At 38.6% G+C, this 19,924-nt stretch overlaps 1 protein-coding gene and 1 pseudogene across 5 annotated transcripts in view; both read left to right on the top strand.

Annotated features, from left to right (window-relative positions):
• Positions 1–12,766, top strand: part of ITCH (itchy E3 ubiquitin protein ligase) — a 186,457-nt gene extending 173,691 nt beyond the window's left edge. For all 5 annotated transcript variants that reach the window (XM_037012758.2, XM_073236698.1, XM_037012759.2 and 2 more), the window contains 3 exons: positions 258–354; positions 8,079–8,151; positions 9,324–12,766. In XM_037012758.2, coding sequence (XP_036868653.1) covers positions 258–354; positions 8,079–8,151; positions 9,324–9,423 — 270 coding nt within the window. In that variant the 3' untranslated portion in view covers positions 9,424–12,766. The remainder of the gene's footprint in view (positions 1–257; positions 355–8,078; positions 8,152–9,323) is intronic.
• On the top strand, positions 5,848–8,072 carry LOC108391253 (large ribosomal subunit protein uL6-like; annotated as a pseudogene).
• Positions 12,767–19,924: the final 7,158 nt, after the last annotated feature.

The following is a 19,924-nucleotide window of genomic DNA, read 5'->3' as shown; positions in this document are numbered from 1 at the left end:
TGAGACTGCATGAGCAGGGAGCTCTTAGGCCCAGAGCACCCTAATCTATCTTCCTATCGGAATGTCCTAAGATTTATACGGGGAGAAGGTTGGTGAGGATTTGACAAACACAGTGAGGCTCCTCCATCCACAGTGGTGGGTAGTCGTCATGTCTTACATCAGACACTAGGTGTTCCTTTAAAATTTGAAATCATCAGTTCTTTCACATGCTAATCATAACATACGAGCTAATATCTCTTTAAATATGCTTTTAACAGTTTGTTAAAGAAATCGATAATGAGAAGAGAATGAGACTTTTGCAGTTTGTTACTGGAACTTGTCGATTGCCAGTTGGAGGATTTGCTGATCTCATGGGTATGTGTACAGGATCACTTTTCCTACAAAGAAAATTACTTACCACACTGCTATTATGTCAGTGTATATATAGCTTATTAGAGATAACAAAGACAAGAACAGCCATTTTCTTGACTAGTCACAGTTAACCTGGATTTATGTAAACTCTTCAATCACTTTGTAGTCATTACAAGTTGTTAATCTTTTAGGCTAGGCCCCCACATTTTAACTCAGTAGCATAGTAGTCTTTATAAGTAAGTTTATTTGTTCATTCAATCATTTAGCAAACCATTTTGGTGTCTCCTGTGAGCCAGGTTATATTATAGTATATTTTAATGATGTGTTACCTCTCTTCCCTATTAATCTGGAGCTTCTCAAGATACAGATTTATATCTTAATCTTTTCATTTCTATTAGTGTAGCACAGGGATATCACACAGTAGTCCTGATTAAAAATGAGCATTGTTTTGAAATGAGTGACCTGGAAAATACTTATTTTGTGACTAAATAATAAGAAAACTCAGATAGTTCTGTGTTTATGTGGGGTCTGTCCTGATTTTTCCTTTCTCATTTCTGATTCTGTTGATGTGTATAGATTCTCTTTTTCTCTTAATAAGTCTGGTCAGGGGCTTATTTATTTTGTTTATTTTTTCAAAGAACCAGCACTTGGTTTCATTGATTTTTTTCTACTGTTTTATTATTATTAATTTTATTTATTTCTTCTCTGATCTTTATTATATCCCTCCTTCTGCTAACTTTAGGCCTCATTTGTTCTTCTTTTTCCAGTTTCAATAATTGTGACCTTAGACTATTCATTTAGGATTGTTCTTCCTTCTTTAAATATGCCTGGATTGCTATCTTCCTTCTTTAAATATGCCTGGATTAAATATTCTGGATTGCTCTTAGAACTGCCTTCGCTGCATCCCACAGAACTTGGAGCTTTATGCTGTCGTTGTCATTTGTCTCCATATATTGCTTGATCTCTGTTTTAATTTGGTCATTGATCCATTGATTATTTAGGAGCATGTTGTTAAGTCTCCATGTGTTTGTGAGCCTTTTTGTTTTCCTTGTACAATTTATTTCTAGTTTTATGCCTTTGTGGTCTGAGAAGTTGGTTGGTAGAATTTCAATCTTTTTTAATTTACTGAGGCTCTTTTTGTGCCCTAGTATGTGGTCTATTCTGGAAAATGTTCCATGTGCACTTGAGAAGAATGTGTGTCCTGCTGCTTTTGGGTGTAGAGTTCTGTAGATGTCTCTTAGGTCCATCTGTTCTAGTGTGTTGTTCAGTGCTTCTGTGTCCTTAACTTAATTTCTGTCTGGTGGATCTGTCCTTTGGAGTGAGTGGTATGTTGAACTCTCCTAGAACGAATGCATTGCATTCTGTTTCCTCCTTTAATTCTGTTAGTATTTGTTTCACATATGTTGGTGCTCCTTTATTGGATCCATATATATTTATAATGGTTATATCCTCTTATTGGACTAATCCCTTGATCATTATGTAATATCCTTCTTTATCTCTTGTTACTTTCTTTGTTTTGAAGTCTATTTTGTCTGATACAAGTACTGCAACACCTGCTTTATTCTCCCTATTGTTTGCATGAAATATCTTTTTCCATCCCTTAACTTTTAGTCTGTGTATGTTTTGGGGTTTGAGGTGAATCTCTTGTAAGCAGTATATAGATGGGTCTTGCTTTTTTATCCATTCTGTTACTCTGTGTCTTTTGATTGGTGCATTCAGTCCATTTACATTTAGGGTGATTATTGAAAGAAATGTACTTATTGCCATTGCAGGCTTTAGATTCGTGGTTACCAAAGGTTCAAGGGTAGCTTCTTTACTATCTAGCTGTCTAACTTAATTCTCTTATTGAGCTTTTATACGCACAGTCTGATGATTCTTTATTTCTCTCCCTTCTTATTCTTTCTCCTCCATTCTTTATATGATAGGTGTTTTATTTGGGGCTCTTTTCTGTTTCCTTTGACTGCTTGATTTTATTTTTTGCCTTCAGTTAGTATTTGGTTGGTCTGCTTTCTTTGGTGTGATTTTATTTTTTCTGGTGAAATCTATTTAGCCTTAGGAGTGCTTCCATCTAGAGCAATCCCTTTAAAATATCCTGTAGAGGTGGTTTGTGGGAGGCAAATTCCTTCAACTTTTGTTGTCTGGGTATTGTTTAATTCCTCCTTCATATTTAAATGATAATCATGCTGGATACAGTATTCTTGTTCAAGGTGCTTCTGTTTCATTGCATTAAATATATCATGCCATTCTCTTCTAGCCTGTAAGGTTTCTGTTGTGAAGTCTGATGATAGCCTGATGGGTTTTCCTTTGTAGGTGACCTTTTTCCTCTCTCTGGCTGCCTTTAATACTCTGTCATCATCTTTGATCTTTGCCATTTTAATTATATGTCTTGGTGTTGTCCTCCTTGCATCCCTTGTGTTGGGAGTTCTGTGGTCCTCAATGGTCTGAGAGACTATTTCCTCCCCCAGTTTGGAGACGTTTTAGCAATTATTTCTTCAAAGACACTTTCTATCCCTTTTTCTCTCTCTTCTTCTTCTGGTACTCCTATAATGTGAATATTGTTCTGTTTGGATTGGTCACACAGTTCTCTTAAAATTCTTTCACTCCTGGAGATCCTTTTATCTCTCTCTGCCTCAGCTTCTCTGCATTCCTGTTCTCTGATTTCTATTCCGTTAATGGCCTCTTGCACCTCATCCAGTCTGCTGCTCTTAAGTCCTTCCAGAGATTGTTTTATTTCTGTATACTCCCTCCCTGCTTGCTCCTTTAGCTCTTGCAAATTTCTCTGCAGGTCCATCAGCATGGTTATGACCTCTATTTTGAATTCTTTTTCAGGAAGATTGGTTAAATCTATCTCCCCAGGCCCTCTCTTGGGAGTTGTCTGGGTAATTCTGGACTGGACCAAATTCTTCTGCCTTTTCATGGCAATAGAGGTAGCTGTAGGCAGGTATTGCATGTGTCACCTGGAAGAACAAAGTCCTTTCTTGTTTGCTGGTCACCTTGCCCTTCTCAGCTGCCTGTGTCAGTTACCCACACTCCTGGAGCAGCCTCTGGCTTAATTCCCTAAACTGCTGTAGGTAGGGTCGCCATCAGGGTAGCCCAGAGCCCTGCGGGAATTGGCAGGCACACCGGGTGTGCTCTCCTGTGACAGTGGCACCCCTTTGCACCTTGCCCCGGTTTCTTCTACCTGTGCCGGGCAGTTGTACACTGGCAGTGACCTTTGGGTCTGGCCCGGGTGGCTGTGCGCTGGGAGGAGATTCTGGGCAACTGCTGGGGGTGCAGCTGCTCCGCTGCTGCCACCTCGGGCTCGCGCAGCCACTCTCCAGTTACTGGGCTGCTGGGTCAGAGGCCACACCGGCCGGGGTAACGACTGGCAGGCTGCTTATCGCCGTGAGGGGCTTCAGAGCTGTGCTGCTGCCTAGGGGGTTAGGGTGCCTGGAGTTCCCCAGGATTCCCAGCTACTGGGCTGAGTGTGCCGGGATGCTTCTGTCCAGCTGTGAGGCTCCTGTCCCTTTAAGACTTTTAAAAAGCACTCGCTTTTTTTTGTCCCATGGAAGCCGGTTGCAGTGACCCACTCGCAGATTTTGCTTTTTCCGTTTCTGTAATATCCAGCACACCATGCAGTGTGTGTCTGTGCTCCCGGTGCGGATTACTAGAGCTGGTTGTTTAGCAGTCCTGGGCTTCCACTCCCTCCCTGCCCCAAGTCCTTTCCTCCCGCTAGGGATCTAGGGTGGGGGGAGCACTCGGGTCCCACCAGGCCACAGCTTGTATCTTACCCCCTTCGTGAGGCGCTGAGTTCTCGCTGATGTAGATGTAGCCTGGCTGTTGTACTGTATCCACTGGTCTCTCTTTTAGGAATAGTTGTATTTGTTATATTTCCAAAAATATATATGGTTTTGCAAGGAGATTTCTGCTGCCCTACTCACGCTGCCATCTTGGCTCCTCTTGTCTCAAATATTTCTTTAATACCAACATTATGCCAGGTATCACGGCAAGAAAGAAATAGTGATCCCTAAGCCTGCTTCAACTGAATCTGAGAGAATTAAATTACTAAGCTAAGTAGGCAAGTTTGGGTACAGTATGGAACCAGGTGAAAGACTTTGAAAACCAGACCAAAAGAATTTGGACATTACTCTGAGGATATTGGAAGCCATATAAACTTTTTGGTGAGAGGAAACCTTGCTGAAGCTGCACTTTAGGAAGAGTTGATAGCAAGGTTTAGCATGCATTAAAAGATAGGGAGAGCCTAGGAAGAATTTACTGGTTATCAATAATAAGAATCTGATCTTAGGAAATGGAAGTAGAGATGGAAAGCAAGGAATAAATGCTAGAGAAATTTTAAGTTACAAATAGGACCTGATTAGAAGATAAGATATAAAGGAAGAATGTAAAAAATAATAATGATAATAACATGGAGAAATGGAGTTGTGAAATGTAAAGAACATAGCTCGGAGTTGTTATGGAGAGTACGAGTGGCTTAGAACATGCTGAGTTTAAGTTGACTGCCAGACAGCCAAGTAGAAAATCTCAGTGAGGGGGCAGTTGCACAGATGTTACTAAAGTATAAGTTTAGAGATATGAGTAGAAAGGGAAAGTAGAGCCATGAGGGCAGTGACATATGAGGCTATGAGAATCAGTGAGCTTATACAGAAATAGAATACAGAGAAGAGTAGAGGGCTGTTGCTTAGAAACATCTGTATTTAGGGATGAAACAGGGAGAGCCTCGAGGCAGACTTAAAGGAGAGGCCGGATAGTGAAAAGGAGAAATACTCTGGTCTCTTAGAAGCAATATCGATAGGGGGGTTTTATCCGGTGCTACAGAGGTAGCATCTCAGAGAAGGTTAATTCTTAAGTTTTTGGAGAGGAACACCTTTGAGAATGCTCTCTAGCTTGAAAAAGAGTAACCATGTTGGGGTTTGGGGAGGCAAGGAGTAGTGACCAAAATGAGGGAAAAACTGAAACAAGTTTCTCAGTGTAAACTGACCTTTGATCATTAACAAAATGATACTTAGGTCAGCTGTTGAGAATAATATTTGGGGTTGAGTGGGACTGTCTAAAACAACAGAAGGACACCCATGGAAGGCAGAGACAGATTATGGGTCATAGAATTTTAGAGGCCATCTGGCTCAGTCTGCCACCCAATATAGGAGAAAGTTCTGAGAGCAATGCATGTAATAATGTAATGTGGTTCTCAACCTTACCAGATGTAACGTCCCATTTTTTATAACAAATTTTTATAATATCCTCTTAAATATTCTGGAATGAAATTGGTAAATGGGAAATAACATATATATAATCTCTAAATAAACAGTACATATACCTAACACTAATGTAAAAGAAAATTTTAAGAAGTGATTTAGAATGAAATACTTATTTCAATACATGTATATTTGCAAACAACTGTATTAGAAGACACAAATAAGTAGTCAGATACCCTACTTAAGGAAAAGGTTTGGGCTTAAGAGAAGATCAGAAGCCCTTTTATATAAGAGGAATTGGAATATGAAAGAACAAATAGAAAAGGGTAAGAAAGAATAGACTTAAATAAATGATAAGAAAAAGGGAAATAACCTTAATGAAATTGGCATCATATACCTGCCAAAATAAATTGTAGATAATGAAAATGAAGCTCTTTGCTGAATCTACTATGAGAATGAAGACCATTCAACAACAAAACTAGACCTTCCAGAAAATGTTGACATCACTCTGAAGGGATGCATAGTTATGTGGAGGGTCCCAGAGGACCCTGTGGAAGGACTTCAATCATATCAATGTAGAATTCAGTCTCCTTGGAAAGAAAAGGAAGAGGCTCCATGTTCACAAGTGGTGGGGAAATAGGAAGGATCTGGCCATCATTAACCCTAAATGTAGCCATGTACAGAACACAATCAAGGGTGTTATCACTGGGCTTCCATTACAAGATGAGGTCTGTGTGTGCCCACTTTCCCATCAACCCTATTACTTAGGAGAATGGTCCTTTTGTTGGAATCCAAAATCACTTGGGCAAAAAGTACATGCACATGGTTCGGGTGAGGGCAGGCATTGCTTGTTGAGTATCTCAAGCTCAGAAAGATTAGTTGATTTTCAAAGGAAATGACACTGAACTTTTATCAAATTCAGCTGCTTTGATTCAGCAAGCCACACAGTTAAAAATAAGGGCATAAGAATATTTTTGGATGGTATCTGTGTTTCTGAAAAAGGAGCAGTTCAGCAGGCTGATGAGTAAAATCTAGGTTGTGTTGCTATAGAAACAGCGAGATGCCAGATGATTCCTTAGATTTACTTGTGGTATTTTAAAGATAAAATAAAAGCCTTATTGATCAGGGACTTCTTCCTAAACTTTCCAACAATTTTGCAAGTAAACAGTTCAGAAACAAATTCTAGTATGCTAAGAACAACAAAAATGGGAGAAAAATGAAGTAGATTTTATTTTCAAGTTTAGTATCTATTATGAAATGCCAGTACAGGCCAGTGCTCACTGATACATAAAATGGCCTCAGAAACCATATCATTTGAAAGTTGAAATAGGCTGAAAATAGGAACAAAGTTGCAAGAGCCTGCATAGACATTGTGTTTTAGGGACAGTATCATGTAAGAATGAAAACTACAGACAATCTAAAAATAATTTCAGTTTATAATGTTTACAACTTGATGTCTTACTGTTCTGTAAAGTTTTAGAAAACATTCAGAATGACAGTAATATGATGTATTTGTATAGCAACCTTTATTACTGCAATTCACTAAAATGCCTTCATTACGTATTTGTCTTAATATTTTATTCTAAGTCTATTAAAAAACAATCCAGAGTCTATTTATTAGCATTATTAAACAATACTTTCCATTTATGTGGTTGAAATGCTGTAATATATAAACTAGAGAGAATGTGCAGAGTGTGAGTAAATAATAATTTCAAGCATATATGTAATAATCTTAACTATCCTTTTGCATACTGACTATTTCCTATCTTACTGGACTTTTCACACAACTACCTGTGAAAACACCTTGATGTTTTTAGATATAAAAATGTTACGTACTTATATTTGTACTGGGTTTAGTCGGGGGACATGAGAAAATTGACTATGACTGTCCCATTTGTTGCAGAACATTGTATGCCTGGCTCCTGCTTAAAAAGTCAGGTGACTCTACCAGGCATAGTGACTACAAAATGCTTTCTAGGGAGCAGTAGTGACCTTTTAGAAAACCAGAGCTTGAATATGGCAATTCACAGCTGTCACCAACAGAAAGTAAATATGAGGCAAGAATTGGGTGTCTACAGGACCTATAAGCACAAGCACTGTTAATTTTGAATTCACTAGGTTGTTCACATTTTATAAAGTTTTAACATTTTTATATTTAAATTGAGTTTTGCTGTAAAAGACAGTGGATTGTAGTTTCCCTGTTGTGTTTAAAACTAAAGCTCTTACCTGTCCAATTGTTATGTGAAGTATTTTAACATTGTGTTACTCTAGCTAAGAAGTGTACGTTTTATCCTCTTGAGTATCAGGTAACAAACTGGCTCTCAAACTAGGGCTCATCAGAGTCGCCCAGAAGCTTTTTATAACACATTGCTCAGCCCACCCGCAGTTTGGATTCAGTTCAGGGGTTGCGATGGGGCCTTTGCCTCTGTTATCCTGTCAGGTTCTGGTGATTCTGATGGAGCTGGTTTGGGGTGTGTGGGGGCCACAGTTTGGGAACCGCAGTGCTGCCGAACTGTTGATTTCTCTGTGTTTTAGGGAGCAATGGACCGCAGAAATTCTGCATTGAAAAAGTTGGGAAAGAAAATTGGTTACCCAGAAGTCATACCTGGTAAGTAAAATTAGAAAGAGTAGAGAAAATAAAATAATCTTTTCCCAATTATCTTGTAGATATTAAAGCTTGCTAGAAATTAGAAATATTTTCTCCATGGTATTGAATTGCTTTTAACAGCTTTTATTGAGGCATAATTTACATGCCATAAAACTTACCCATTTTGAAGCAGTGATTTTAATTAGATTTACGGAGTAGTAACCATCACTACAGTCCAGTTCTAGGGTATTTCCATTACCCAAAAATGATCCCATGTGTCCATTTGTAGTCAGTCCCTTTCCCCACCCCTGAATTTCTTAAAATACGTGGTGAAAGCTTCCAATTTTTCTCTTAAGGCAGAAGAAGAAATCAAGTCTAGATAAGTTGTTGGGGAACCACTTTCTAATGTGGTAAACAGGAATACTATTTTTTCATTGTAAGTGTAGTTTAATCACATTTCAAAAATTCAGAAAACTAAAAACCAATCCTAATCTTAAATATGGTATGTTGGAATTCGGCCTAACATAAACAGTATTTGAATTCAGTTATTTTTTGTAAGGCATTTCTGTGGTTATATGTGGACCTTGCTGGATATTCCTTCATTTTCCCCGTCCTCCCTGTTACTTGTTTTATTGTCTGTTCTTTTGTTTGCCTATGTGTGGTGTTTTTTTAAAAAACAAAGTACAGTCAGAAATCAATGTGTCACTTTGACTCCCTAAAAACTTAACTGCTAATAGCCTACTGTTGACCAGAAGCCTTCCCAGTAATCTAGTCATTAACACATACTTTGTATATTATATGTATTATATAGTGTATTCTTACAATAAAGTAATTGAGGAACAGAAATTTTTTCAAATTGTTGCAAATCCTCAAAAAAAAATTTTCAATAGTTTATTGAAAAAAAAAATCAATCCATGTATAAGTGGACCTGTACAGTTCAAACCCATATCATTCAAGTGTCAACTGCATATGCTTGTTTCTTCTTCTCTTACCCTGAAAAGTAAATACTGTTATTCCCAATTTACCAAGGAGGAAACCAAGACTTGGGAAGGTAAAAGCACTTGCTCAAAGGCTCAGTGACAGAGCTGGGATTTGAACCCAATTTTGCCTAACTTTAAAACCTGTGTTGTTATACACTACACTGCCCATTTTTGTGTATTTGCTTTTCTCAAGCTAACAAATTTTACTTTTAGTTTTAACCGCCTGGACCTGCCACCCTACAAGAGCTATGAGCAACTGAAGGAAAAGCTGTTATTTGCCATTGAAGAAACAGAAGGATTTGGACAAGAGTAACTTCTGAGAACTTGTACCACTGAAGGACAAGAACTTATTTGCAGTGTTTTTGTCCTTTTCCTTCTCTGCCTGTTGCACATCTTGTAAAATTGGGCTGTGACTGTTTAGAGAGTTCCCGAATGTAAGTAAATTAATGTTATCACTGAGATTTATCTCCCATGACTCTGGATTTCTACTCAACGTTTATAGAAATCAGATCTGCAAATGACTAGTCAAACCTTATCTAATGTGAGATTTAACACAGAATGAAATCTGCCTTGTCTTACTCCCCTAGATTGTTTTCTTAACAATTTTGTATGTGTATGGAAATGTCTCTTGAGAGTAGGTTTTTTTCTTTTAGAGATTTTTGCAGATGTGCAAGGAAGTCCCTTGGTAACTGACATATGTAAGATCTGCCTGTTAAGCCTTTCAGTAAGAAATAATCTGTTAAAAAAGTGCAAGCTTAGCCAGCTTCTGAGGATGTGAGCACATTTCTGGCTTGTGCTCTCCCTCTTGTTTCAGCTTGGCCTGACTGTTGATTTTCTTTTCCTGAGCCTGAATCCATACATCATTTGATGTTATCCCTGGCAAGTGATGCAAGACTTCTGCATCTTCCTACAAAGTTGTTTTGTTAATTTGAATTCAGGGAATAAGTTGTGCCCAGCCTGAAAATGACTTAATAACTCTTTTCAACTGGAAATTTGATTGTTTTAATTGCCTCACAATACTAAACTTTACAAACAATATTAAATTGTGCTTCCTTCACTGTCATTTATAAAAGTTAACCTAGAATTGGAATGAATGTAGCTGAATTCATTTAAGTCAATCATTGACAATTTAAGATGTTCCTGTGTAGAAATTGCATCTTTGTAATCTTATCATAATTCAACTTCAGTTTTATTTAATTATTGCTAAGGAGTTAAAGTTGTAACTAGAGTGCTTTCTAGTCCAAATAGAGGTCACTGAAGCATTCTCTAAATTACATTTTAATTAGGGAGGGTGAGCTGTGGTGCTGGCTAAAAACAAGGGAGTAAGATGTTTACTATCAGTACATTTCTACAACCACAGAAATCTGTTCTCCATGTCAATTAAGTCCTCAAATTTATCATTTCTCTGATGTTGGAGTAGTCATTTCCATTCTTTATATTGTCCTGTGTTGGATATTCCCTTCACCCCTAAAAATTAGGACAGGTTTTCCCCTTAACTATTTAATTTTAGACTGCTCTATTAATAACTGGTTAATGCACTTTGAAATTCTCTGTGTAGTTCTTTTAACTTGGCCTAGCTTAGATTCTGTCAAGATGACTGCTGTCAGAGGTTTGATGTTATGAACAGTGGGATGAAGCCTTAGTCAACTGAGTGCCTATCATAGGTGAAACCTGACAACAGCCTCATAACTCCTCCCACAGGGACTTTGGCAGGTTTCAGTAGCATAGCATGAACAAGGAGCATTGAGCCAAAAATAAGCAGAGTAGCAAACCCCTGTTCCATGTGAAAGGAAAAGTATTCGGTTTTTTTTTTTTTTGTCTGTAAGTACTCTTCCTTTTACATCCTGGAACAACAACAAAACATTTTAAACTTGTGTATCTGTACTCCAAAACACTGCCATCATAAAGTAGACTTGCATGAGTGAAAGGGTTGCCTCACCCAGAAATTATCAGTTTAGAGGGGCAGATTAGACTCTCCTATCTTTTTTTTTATTCCACATAGTCCAGGAAATGCAGTATGGTCTCCAAAACACCTAGTTGTTTCCAAAGTAGGGACTCTCTGCCTTTTTGTTGGTAGGGGGAAAAAATGCTATTGCTTTGTCTTACAGAGCGAATGTCTGCCAACTACCCATTCATTAGATAACTGAACTTTGGTAATATATGGCTCTGGAGATTAAGCCTTCTATAAAGACTTCTATTGAGTCTCATATTTGAAATGTAGTTACCTACAATATATACTAGAGATTTATGAGATTAAATTAAGAGGTAATGTAAGAAAGTAGACTTTTTTGTTCTATGTAATGCTTGATGATTGATTCACTTAGGGACCTAGAAACATTGTGTGAAAATGTATAAATATCATCCAAAAGGCTTTCTGCCCTATATTTTTAAAATACAGAATAGTTATATTTGAAGTAGCCCTGGCTCTAGTTCTATAGGGCTTGGCTATTTAATATTTTTATGGAAGAAATGTTTAGTTCTGGAAAAGGTAAATGCTTGTATATATTTTTGCAGTCTGGGATCTCCCTTACTCCATTTCTTCCTTTAATTTAAGTGGCCACATGTATATGTCTTCCCTGCTGTGTTAGGAAAATGGGGGCTGGATATCCCAAGAATCAGAGGTTATATAAAAATAGTGCAGCTAGACAGCAGATATCTACCAAATGCTCTCAAATTTTGGTTCAAACCGAACATTTGAAAATAGATTTATTGTAAGTGTTCAATTAGAGCAATTTCTTAAATCTGAACTAAATTGCTTTTAGAGTCCTTTTGCTTTGTAAGCATTGTAAATGCTGATCATGTTAATTTTTTTTACTGCATGTTATGTTGAAATAAAAATGAAGTAAAGTGAGCAATTGCTTATTCTTCTGCTCTTTTGGGAGATTGGGGAAGGCAGCATTTCACAGCCTGGGTCAGGAGGGAAGGACCTCACTTGTTGCATCCAATAAAGTGATCTAAAACTGATCCAGCTTACAATAATGAGTTCATGCTCTCTTACAAACTTTGTATCAGAGTGCAGAAGAATCTACTTTCATAAGACTTACAATAACTCTATTAATAAAGTTCAGGTAGTAATTTTCCATCAAGAGATTGACATATCAATGTCAACTTACCAGATATTTTAGTGAAACGTAATTCTCCTGCCCACCAGGGTCTCATCCTAGATGAACTATTTCAGTCAGGCCCACTCTGCCACTTTTATTTATCTGGTTAGTTAATGATAACATTAATCTGAAATGTTACCAGGAATGACTCATGAAATTAGACATCTCTATTTTTATATCCTTCCTTGTTTTGGATATAACCTCATCCTTCTAAACTCCTTTAGGTTTACTACTACTTTTTAATATTGTTGGTATCTCCAGCCTCCCTCCCACCCCCCACTTTTTGTTTTTTCTTTTAGACTTAATGACATAATTATTTGTATATATGGTATTCTTTTGTTAACTAAAAACAGGTAATGGCAGCACTGGATTGTATTTTACTGTATGGAGTTCCTTTGTTTTCTTGAACTGTAATTTCAAATACTCAGGTAACTCTACGAATATCATAGGGAGTTAAGTGCTCTTATAAAGGTCCTTCAGGGGGCTGCCTCATTTATGTTTCCGTAAAAGATGTAAGATTGTGTTGATAATTAAACTTTTTTGGTCCCTTCATTTGCACACTTTCTGTTAGTCTTGAGTAAGATGTTCCCTACTTGCAGAGAGCCTTCTATATAATATAGTCATAGAGATTACTGCTTCTTTGCTTCTGTAAGTGGGCGGGTTACAGTCTGTATGGTGGAGTAGGTAGAAAAAACTAGAAAGACCTACTGAGGTGAGGTTGGATTTGGCATCACGTTGAAGAGAACCAAGATGAAGACATCTTATCTGACTTATCTAAAGGTGCTCTAAGATAGGAACTCTGCCATGGGTACTGAGTAGAAAGCCACCAACTAGATACCAAGACTGACTATCCTCAATAAGCTGTCTTGCTCACTAGCTTCAGGAGACCTTTTTCTTACTAGGAAACCAAGTCACTGTGCTCTCATTTAAAATAGTACCAGTGGAGAGAGGCTAAAGGAAGTGGGACTTTTTAATATGCTGATTTATCCATTAAGCAAAAATGCTGTGGGCAAGAGGGTTTCTTCAAAGCATTCCACAGGGAAGGACCTTAAGAATTTGCAGTCATATATCTGCAAGTCTAAAAACAGCCATATTTTTTCTCATTTCCAGTTCAGACCTGCTCTTCTACTTGTCTTCCCTATCCTAGCAGCCAGTATCACACCTGTATTCACTCAGTCCCAAGACAGCTGTCAGCATTCATTCCTGTGTCCCAAACACTGTTAGGTTCGCTACCTGCACTGTCATCTAGTCTTCCTGGCCACTTGCAGAGAGGGATGATTATTTTACAGATAAGAAAAGAGGCTCAAACTGATTGAGTAACTTGAAGTGTTCACATCTATTAAGTGGCAAGAGTGCAAATTGCATTCCAGGACTGTCTGATTCCATGCATGCTTAAATATTTTGCTGTATTGCTACTCACAAATCACAACTCTGGAAATCTTCCATAACCAATTTACTTCTCCATCTAATTAGTCTCCAAATCCTGTCAAATCCATCTCCAAAACTGATTTTTAATTACTTTCCTCAGAGCTGTCCCCTTGCCACAGCCAACATCCTTCATCCCTATTCTGGTTGACTGTAACACCCTCTTGTCATTGCTTCCATTCTTCCTGCTCTAGTTTTACATCTCTGCTGCCTCAGAATTACCTGTGGAAGATCTTAGTCTCTTGCTACCGTGCTAGAAGTCTTAGTGTTCCCCCATTACCACTGAGTAAACTCCAAAATCCATTAAGCCTGCCACTCAAGGCCATTCAAGAACCTAACTATTTCCAGCTCCTTCAGCCTCATTCTGGTTCATCATGTGAACTATTGGCTATTTTCTCATTTTTGCCTGTGTGATTATAATCTTACTAAATTCTTTGAGACCTTTCAGTCAGGTTCTCCATATGTAAGATGGTGGTGATGATTTCCCCAAGATGTTGTGAGGCCCCCTGCAGCCCTCCTCCCCTTGCCTTCCTAATGTTTCCAGCATTCAATAGTCATTTAATATGCAATCCTTTTTTTAAGACTTTGAAACCCTTCTGCCCTGTTATACTGAGCAGATAGCTATCAGTGAGGAAGAGGCTTTCGTCAGGCATTGAATCACCATTTGATCTTTGACTTCCCAGCCTCCAGAGCTATTGATTCATGACAGCATCAAGATAAAATTGCCTACTTACAGATTTGAGGGGAAGAAGAGAAGGTATCATTGATGAAGTTGACATTCAGGTTTTAAATTCTTTATTTCACATATTGATAGAGAATGTTTTTCTTGGCTGCTATTAAAGGCAGAAGTATTTAATATGATAACATTTCAAACAGTGAGTAAAGATTATGTAGTTAAATGACTTTGGGATGAGGAGAGATTAAAGATGGAGGGATAGGAAGGACAGAAACCGCCTCCCAAAAACAAAAAAGGAAAATACAGCAAATGCAACTAGACTTGAAAATGACCTGAAGACTGCAGAACAGACCTCCCTATACCTAAGGAAGAAGAGAGGGCCACAGAGAAAAGGGTGGGGCAGCAAAGCCAAGATTGAGTGGGACCCAAGCCCTCTGCCCACCCCCAGACTACAGCCAGTAGAAAGAGAGACACAGCTGGGAAGGGTTAGGAACCCAGGAGCACTGCACACCTGGCCCTGAATATCTGCTCTGGGAGCATGAACCTACATTACATTGGGTTCTCATGATTAGCAGGGCTGGACACCAGGGATGGGCAGAACACTCTGGGAGACTGAGACTCCAGCCTGTGTGGATGACAGGCACACTGCCAGTCTCAAGACCCAAAGCAGAGGCTTGCCAGCAGTGGGAGGGGTACCCGAGGGGATGAGGGTTTGGACAGAACTCTCAGGAGAAAGGACAGGTAGAGGATACCTCCCCACCTCTTGGCCCAACAGTTTGGGAACTCAGGCACCCCAGAAGAAGGGGAAAGGAGCTCCATTCCCCTTCCTGGCAAGGCAGCCCTGAGGCACCTCCCTGTGCGTGCTGCTGGGAGGCCAACCCATCTGGCACAGTGGCAGCTTCAGACTTTGCTGCCTGACAGGCAGAGGGAGACTCTCAGCTTTCTTGGCTCTGTTTCAGCCCAACCAGCAAGGTGCCTTTCAGGAGCGAGAAGAGCTCCTTCCTCCCTGTGGGTATCCAAACCCATTGCTGCTGGTCAAGCCTGGGCAGACCCACACATTGATCTGCCCACTCCACTAACCCATCAGTGCCACCATTGTTGCAGGCCAGGCAGAGGGCGGCCCCGCCCACAGTGAGCTCATCATCTTGAGATTCCTGGGCTGATCAGAAAGCAACAAACAGCTCAAGCAAACTGGCCACCCAGACTTAGACCACTACAGGAGCCAGACAGGAAAGCAGCTCTGCCCACAGCACACCAACAGCTGGGGCCACACAAAATAGAACCAGGCACTAGAGAGTAAAGAATCTTGAACTTCTGGGCAGCAGAAAACAGCAGACCTTGAATGCAAAGAAGAAACACAGAATCTCTGACAAAGTAAGTAGGCAGAAAAACATGATCCAAACAAAACCACAAGACAGACCCCCAGAAACAGGGCTATATGAAACATCACCAGTCTTCTTGATAAAGATTTCAAAATGAAAGTCAAAAACATGCTCATGGATTTACAGAAAAGGATTCAAGATCTCAGGGAGGACTTCAACAGAGAAAAACAACTCAGAGCTGAAGAACACAGTATCTGAAATGAAACATACAATGGAGAGATTTAAAAGACTAGGTCTTGTAGAGGAGAAGGTAAATGGAAATTAGAGAACAGGAAAACAAAGTAGCTGGGGAATAGAAAAAAAAAGAATTTGTAGGAATCCAAGAATGATAAGAGAGCTATATGTCCAATCCAAACAAACAAAATTTGCATAATAGGGGTCCCAAAAGGAGAAAGACGAAGGGATAGAAAGTTTCTTTAAGGAAATAATTGAAAATTTCCCCAATTTGGGGAAGGAAATAGACACTCAGGTCATAGAAGCAGAGATCCCTAACAAAAGGAACCCCAGGAAGACAACACTAAGACATATAATCATTAGAATCGCAAAGATCATGGATAAGGAGAGGGTGTTGAAAGAAGCCAGAGGAAAAAGATTACCTAAAAGGGAATCCCATCAGGCTATGAGCAGACTGTCTCAACAGAAGCTCTACAGGCCAGAAGAGAATGGCATGATATATTTAATGTACTGAAACAAAAGGACTTCCAGCCAAGAATCCTGTACTCCACAAGATTGATTATCATTTAAATTTGAAGCAGGAGTTATAATTTACAGATAAACAAAAGTTGAAAGAATTTCCCACCACTAAGCTAGTCCTACAGGATATGTTAAAAGGGACTGCTGTAAATGGAAATGACCCTATAGCTAAATAGCTTTCACCAGTGAAAATAAACCCACACTAAAGGTAGTAAACCAACTAATTAGCAACCAAGTACAAAATTAAAATGAAGCAAAATCAGCTATACACAAAATCAGTCAAAGGATACACAAGTGTAAATTATGAGATCTAATACGAAAAATGAGGAAGAAGGGGGAAAAAGTAACTTTAGTTTGTGTTTGAAATAGAGGAATCAGCAATTTAAGACAGACTTACCCAGTAAGGAAGCTATTGAACATTTGGTAATCAGAACTAAAGCCTACAATAAATACACAAAAAAAATTAATTAAAAATCCAATTACAACACTAAAGAAAGCCATCAATAACAAAAGTATAAGAGAGGAAGATAGGAACAGAGAAGACCTATTTTTTATTAAAGGCCAGAAAACAATAAAATGGTACACATCTATCAGTAATCACCTTAAATGTAAATGGACTGCATACACCAATCAAAAGACATAGAGTGGCAGAATGGATAAGGAAACAAGACCCATCTATATGCTGCCTACAAGAGACTTGTTTCAGACCCAAAGACATACACAGATAAAAAGTGAAGGGATAGAAAGACATATTCCATGAAAATAATAGGGAGAAAAAAGCAGGAGTAACAGTACTTGTATTCAGACTAAATTGATTACAAAACCAAGAAAGTAACAAGAGACAAGGACATAACATAATGATAAAGGAGTCAGTCCAGAAAGAGGATATAACCATTATAAATATCTATGCACCCAACATAGCACCTAAATATGTAAAAAAAAAGAACAGAATTAAAGGCACAAATAGACTGCAACCTATTATTTTAAGAGACTTTAACACACCACTCACATCAATAGATCAACCAGACAGAATAAACAAGGAAACATAGGTACTGAAGAATAAATACATTAGATCAGATGGACTTAACAGACTTCTACAGAACACTCCAACCGAAAGCACCAGGATACACATTTTTCTCAAGTGTACATGGAATGTTCTCCAGGGTAGATCACATTTACTAGGCCACAAGAAGAGCCTAAAATTCAGGAAGATGGAAATTGTATCAAGCAGCTTCTCAGACCACAGTGGTAAGAAATTAGAAATAAATTACGCAAAGAAAACAAATAGACTTAAAAGCCCATGAAGGCTATCCTACAGTATGGGAGAATATTTCTGAACTACATATCCGACAAGGGGTTAACATCCAAAATATATAAAGAACTCACATGCCACAACACCCAAAAACAAAATATCCTGATTAAAAAATGGGTGGAGGATATGAGCAGACAATTCTCCAAAGAAGAAATTCAGACGGCCAACAGGCACATGAAAAGATGTTCCACATCACTAATTATTAGGGAAATGCAAATAAAAACCACAATGAGATACCACCTCACACCGGTTAGGATTGTCGGAGGATTCAGAGAAAGGGGAACCCTCCTACCCTGCTGGTGGGAATGTAAATTAGTTCAACCATTGTGAAAAGCAATATGGAGGTTCCTCAAAAAACTAAAAATAGAAATACCATTTGACCCAGGAACTCCACTCCTAGGAATTTACCCAAAGGAAACAAGATCCCAGATTCAAAAAGACAGATGCACCACTATTTATAGTCTCCAAGAAATGGAAGGAACCTAAGTGTCCATCAGTAGATGAATGGATAAAGAAGATGTGGTACATATGCATAATGGAATACTATTCAACCATAAGAAACAAATCCTATCATTTGCAACAACATGGATGGAGCTAGAGCGTATTATGCTCACTGAAATAAGTCAGGCAGAGAAAGAGAAATACCAAATTATTTCCATAATTTGTGGAGTATAACAACGAAGCAAAACTGAAGGAACAAAATAGCAGCAGACTCTCAGACTCTAAGAAGGGACTAGTGGTGACCAAAGGGGAATGGGGGAGGTGGGGGGAAGGGAATTGTGTGGGGGTATGGTGATTGGTGCACATGGTGTGTGGGGGGTCATGGGGAAGACAGTGTAGCACAGAGGACAAATAGGGACTCTGTGGCATCTTACTACGCCAATGGACAGTGACTGCAAGGTGTGGTATAGGGGGGACTCGATAATAAGGATGAATGTAATAACCACATTGTTTTTCTTTTGAAACCTTCATAAGAGTGTATGTCAATGATACTTTAATAAAAACATAAAGAAAAAACACACACACAAAAAGATGCTCCACATCACTAATGATCAGGGAAATGCAAATTAAGACCGCAGTGAGATATATCACCTTACACCAGTTAGAATGGCCACTAAATCGGTACAACAAATGCTGGTGAGGATGTGGAGAAATAGGAACCCTCCTACACTGTTGGCAGGACTGCAAATTGGTGCAACCATTGTGGAACACAGTATGGAGGTTCCTCAAAAACCTAAAAATAGGAATACCATTTGACCCAGTAATTGTACTTCTAGGAATTTTCCCAAAGAAAACAAAATCTGATTTGAAAAGATTTATGCACCCCTATGTTTATCGCCACACTGTTTGCAATAGCCAAGATATGGAAGCAACCTGTGTCCATCAACAGATAAATGGATAAAGAAGTGGTATATATACACAATGGAATATTATTCAGCCATAAAAAGAAAAGCCCTCCCATTTGCAACAACATGGATGGATATAGAGGGTATTACGCACAGTGAAATAAGCCAGGCAGAGAAAGACATACCAAATGATTTCATTTATTTGTGGAACATAAAAACAAAGCAAAACAGAAGGAAGAAAACAGTAGTAGACTCACAGACACTAAGAAGTGACTGGTGGTCACCAAGGGAGAAGGGTTGTGATGCGTGTATTGGGGATTTGGTGGTGGGAGGAGAGGGGGATAAAAGCACAGTAATTCACAATGACAATAAAAGATCACAGGGAATGTTGAACCACTGTGATGTACATTTGAAACCAACATAAGATTGTTTATTAACGTTTCTTTAATAAAGCAGCAAGGGAGAAGGGGATATCCTTATGTTCCTTTAAAATGTGCAAAATATATTACCTAGTCAAATAAATACTTTGTTTAAAAGGTAAACAATAAAAGGCCTGGTTATTCTGGGGGAAAAAATTCTTGAGACAACTAAAAAAAAAAAACCCTACTTTGAAACCATTTTATATTTACAGAGCTATTGCAAAGATAGTAAGGAGAACTGCACTCCCCCAGCTTTCCCCAGTGTTAACATCCCTTATCAGTTGGTATAGTTATCAAAACTAATAACTTGATATTGATAAAATAACAGTAAATGACAGCCCTGATTTAGATTTCACCACTTTTTCAACAAATGTCAATTTTGTCAGACTCTTCCATTCTATGACAATTCCTCATTCATTTTTTCATGACTTTGACATTTTTTGGAGCACTGGTTCAG

This window comes from Manis javanica, chromosome 5 (genome assembly GCF_040802235.1).
Source record: "Manis javanica isolate MJ-LG chromosome 5, MJ_LKY, whole genome shotgun sequence".
In the NCBI taxonomy this organism is placed as follows: domain Eukaryota; kingdom Metazoa; phylum Chordata; class Mammalia; order Pholidota; family Manidae; genus Manis; species Manis javanica.
The sequence above is the reverse complement of the archived record's forward strand: the minus strand, read 5'-3'. Positions and strand labels throughout refer to the sequence as shown.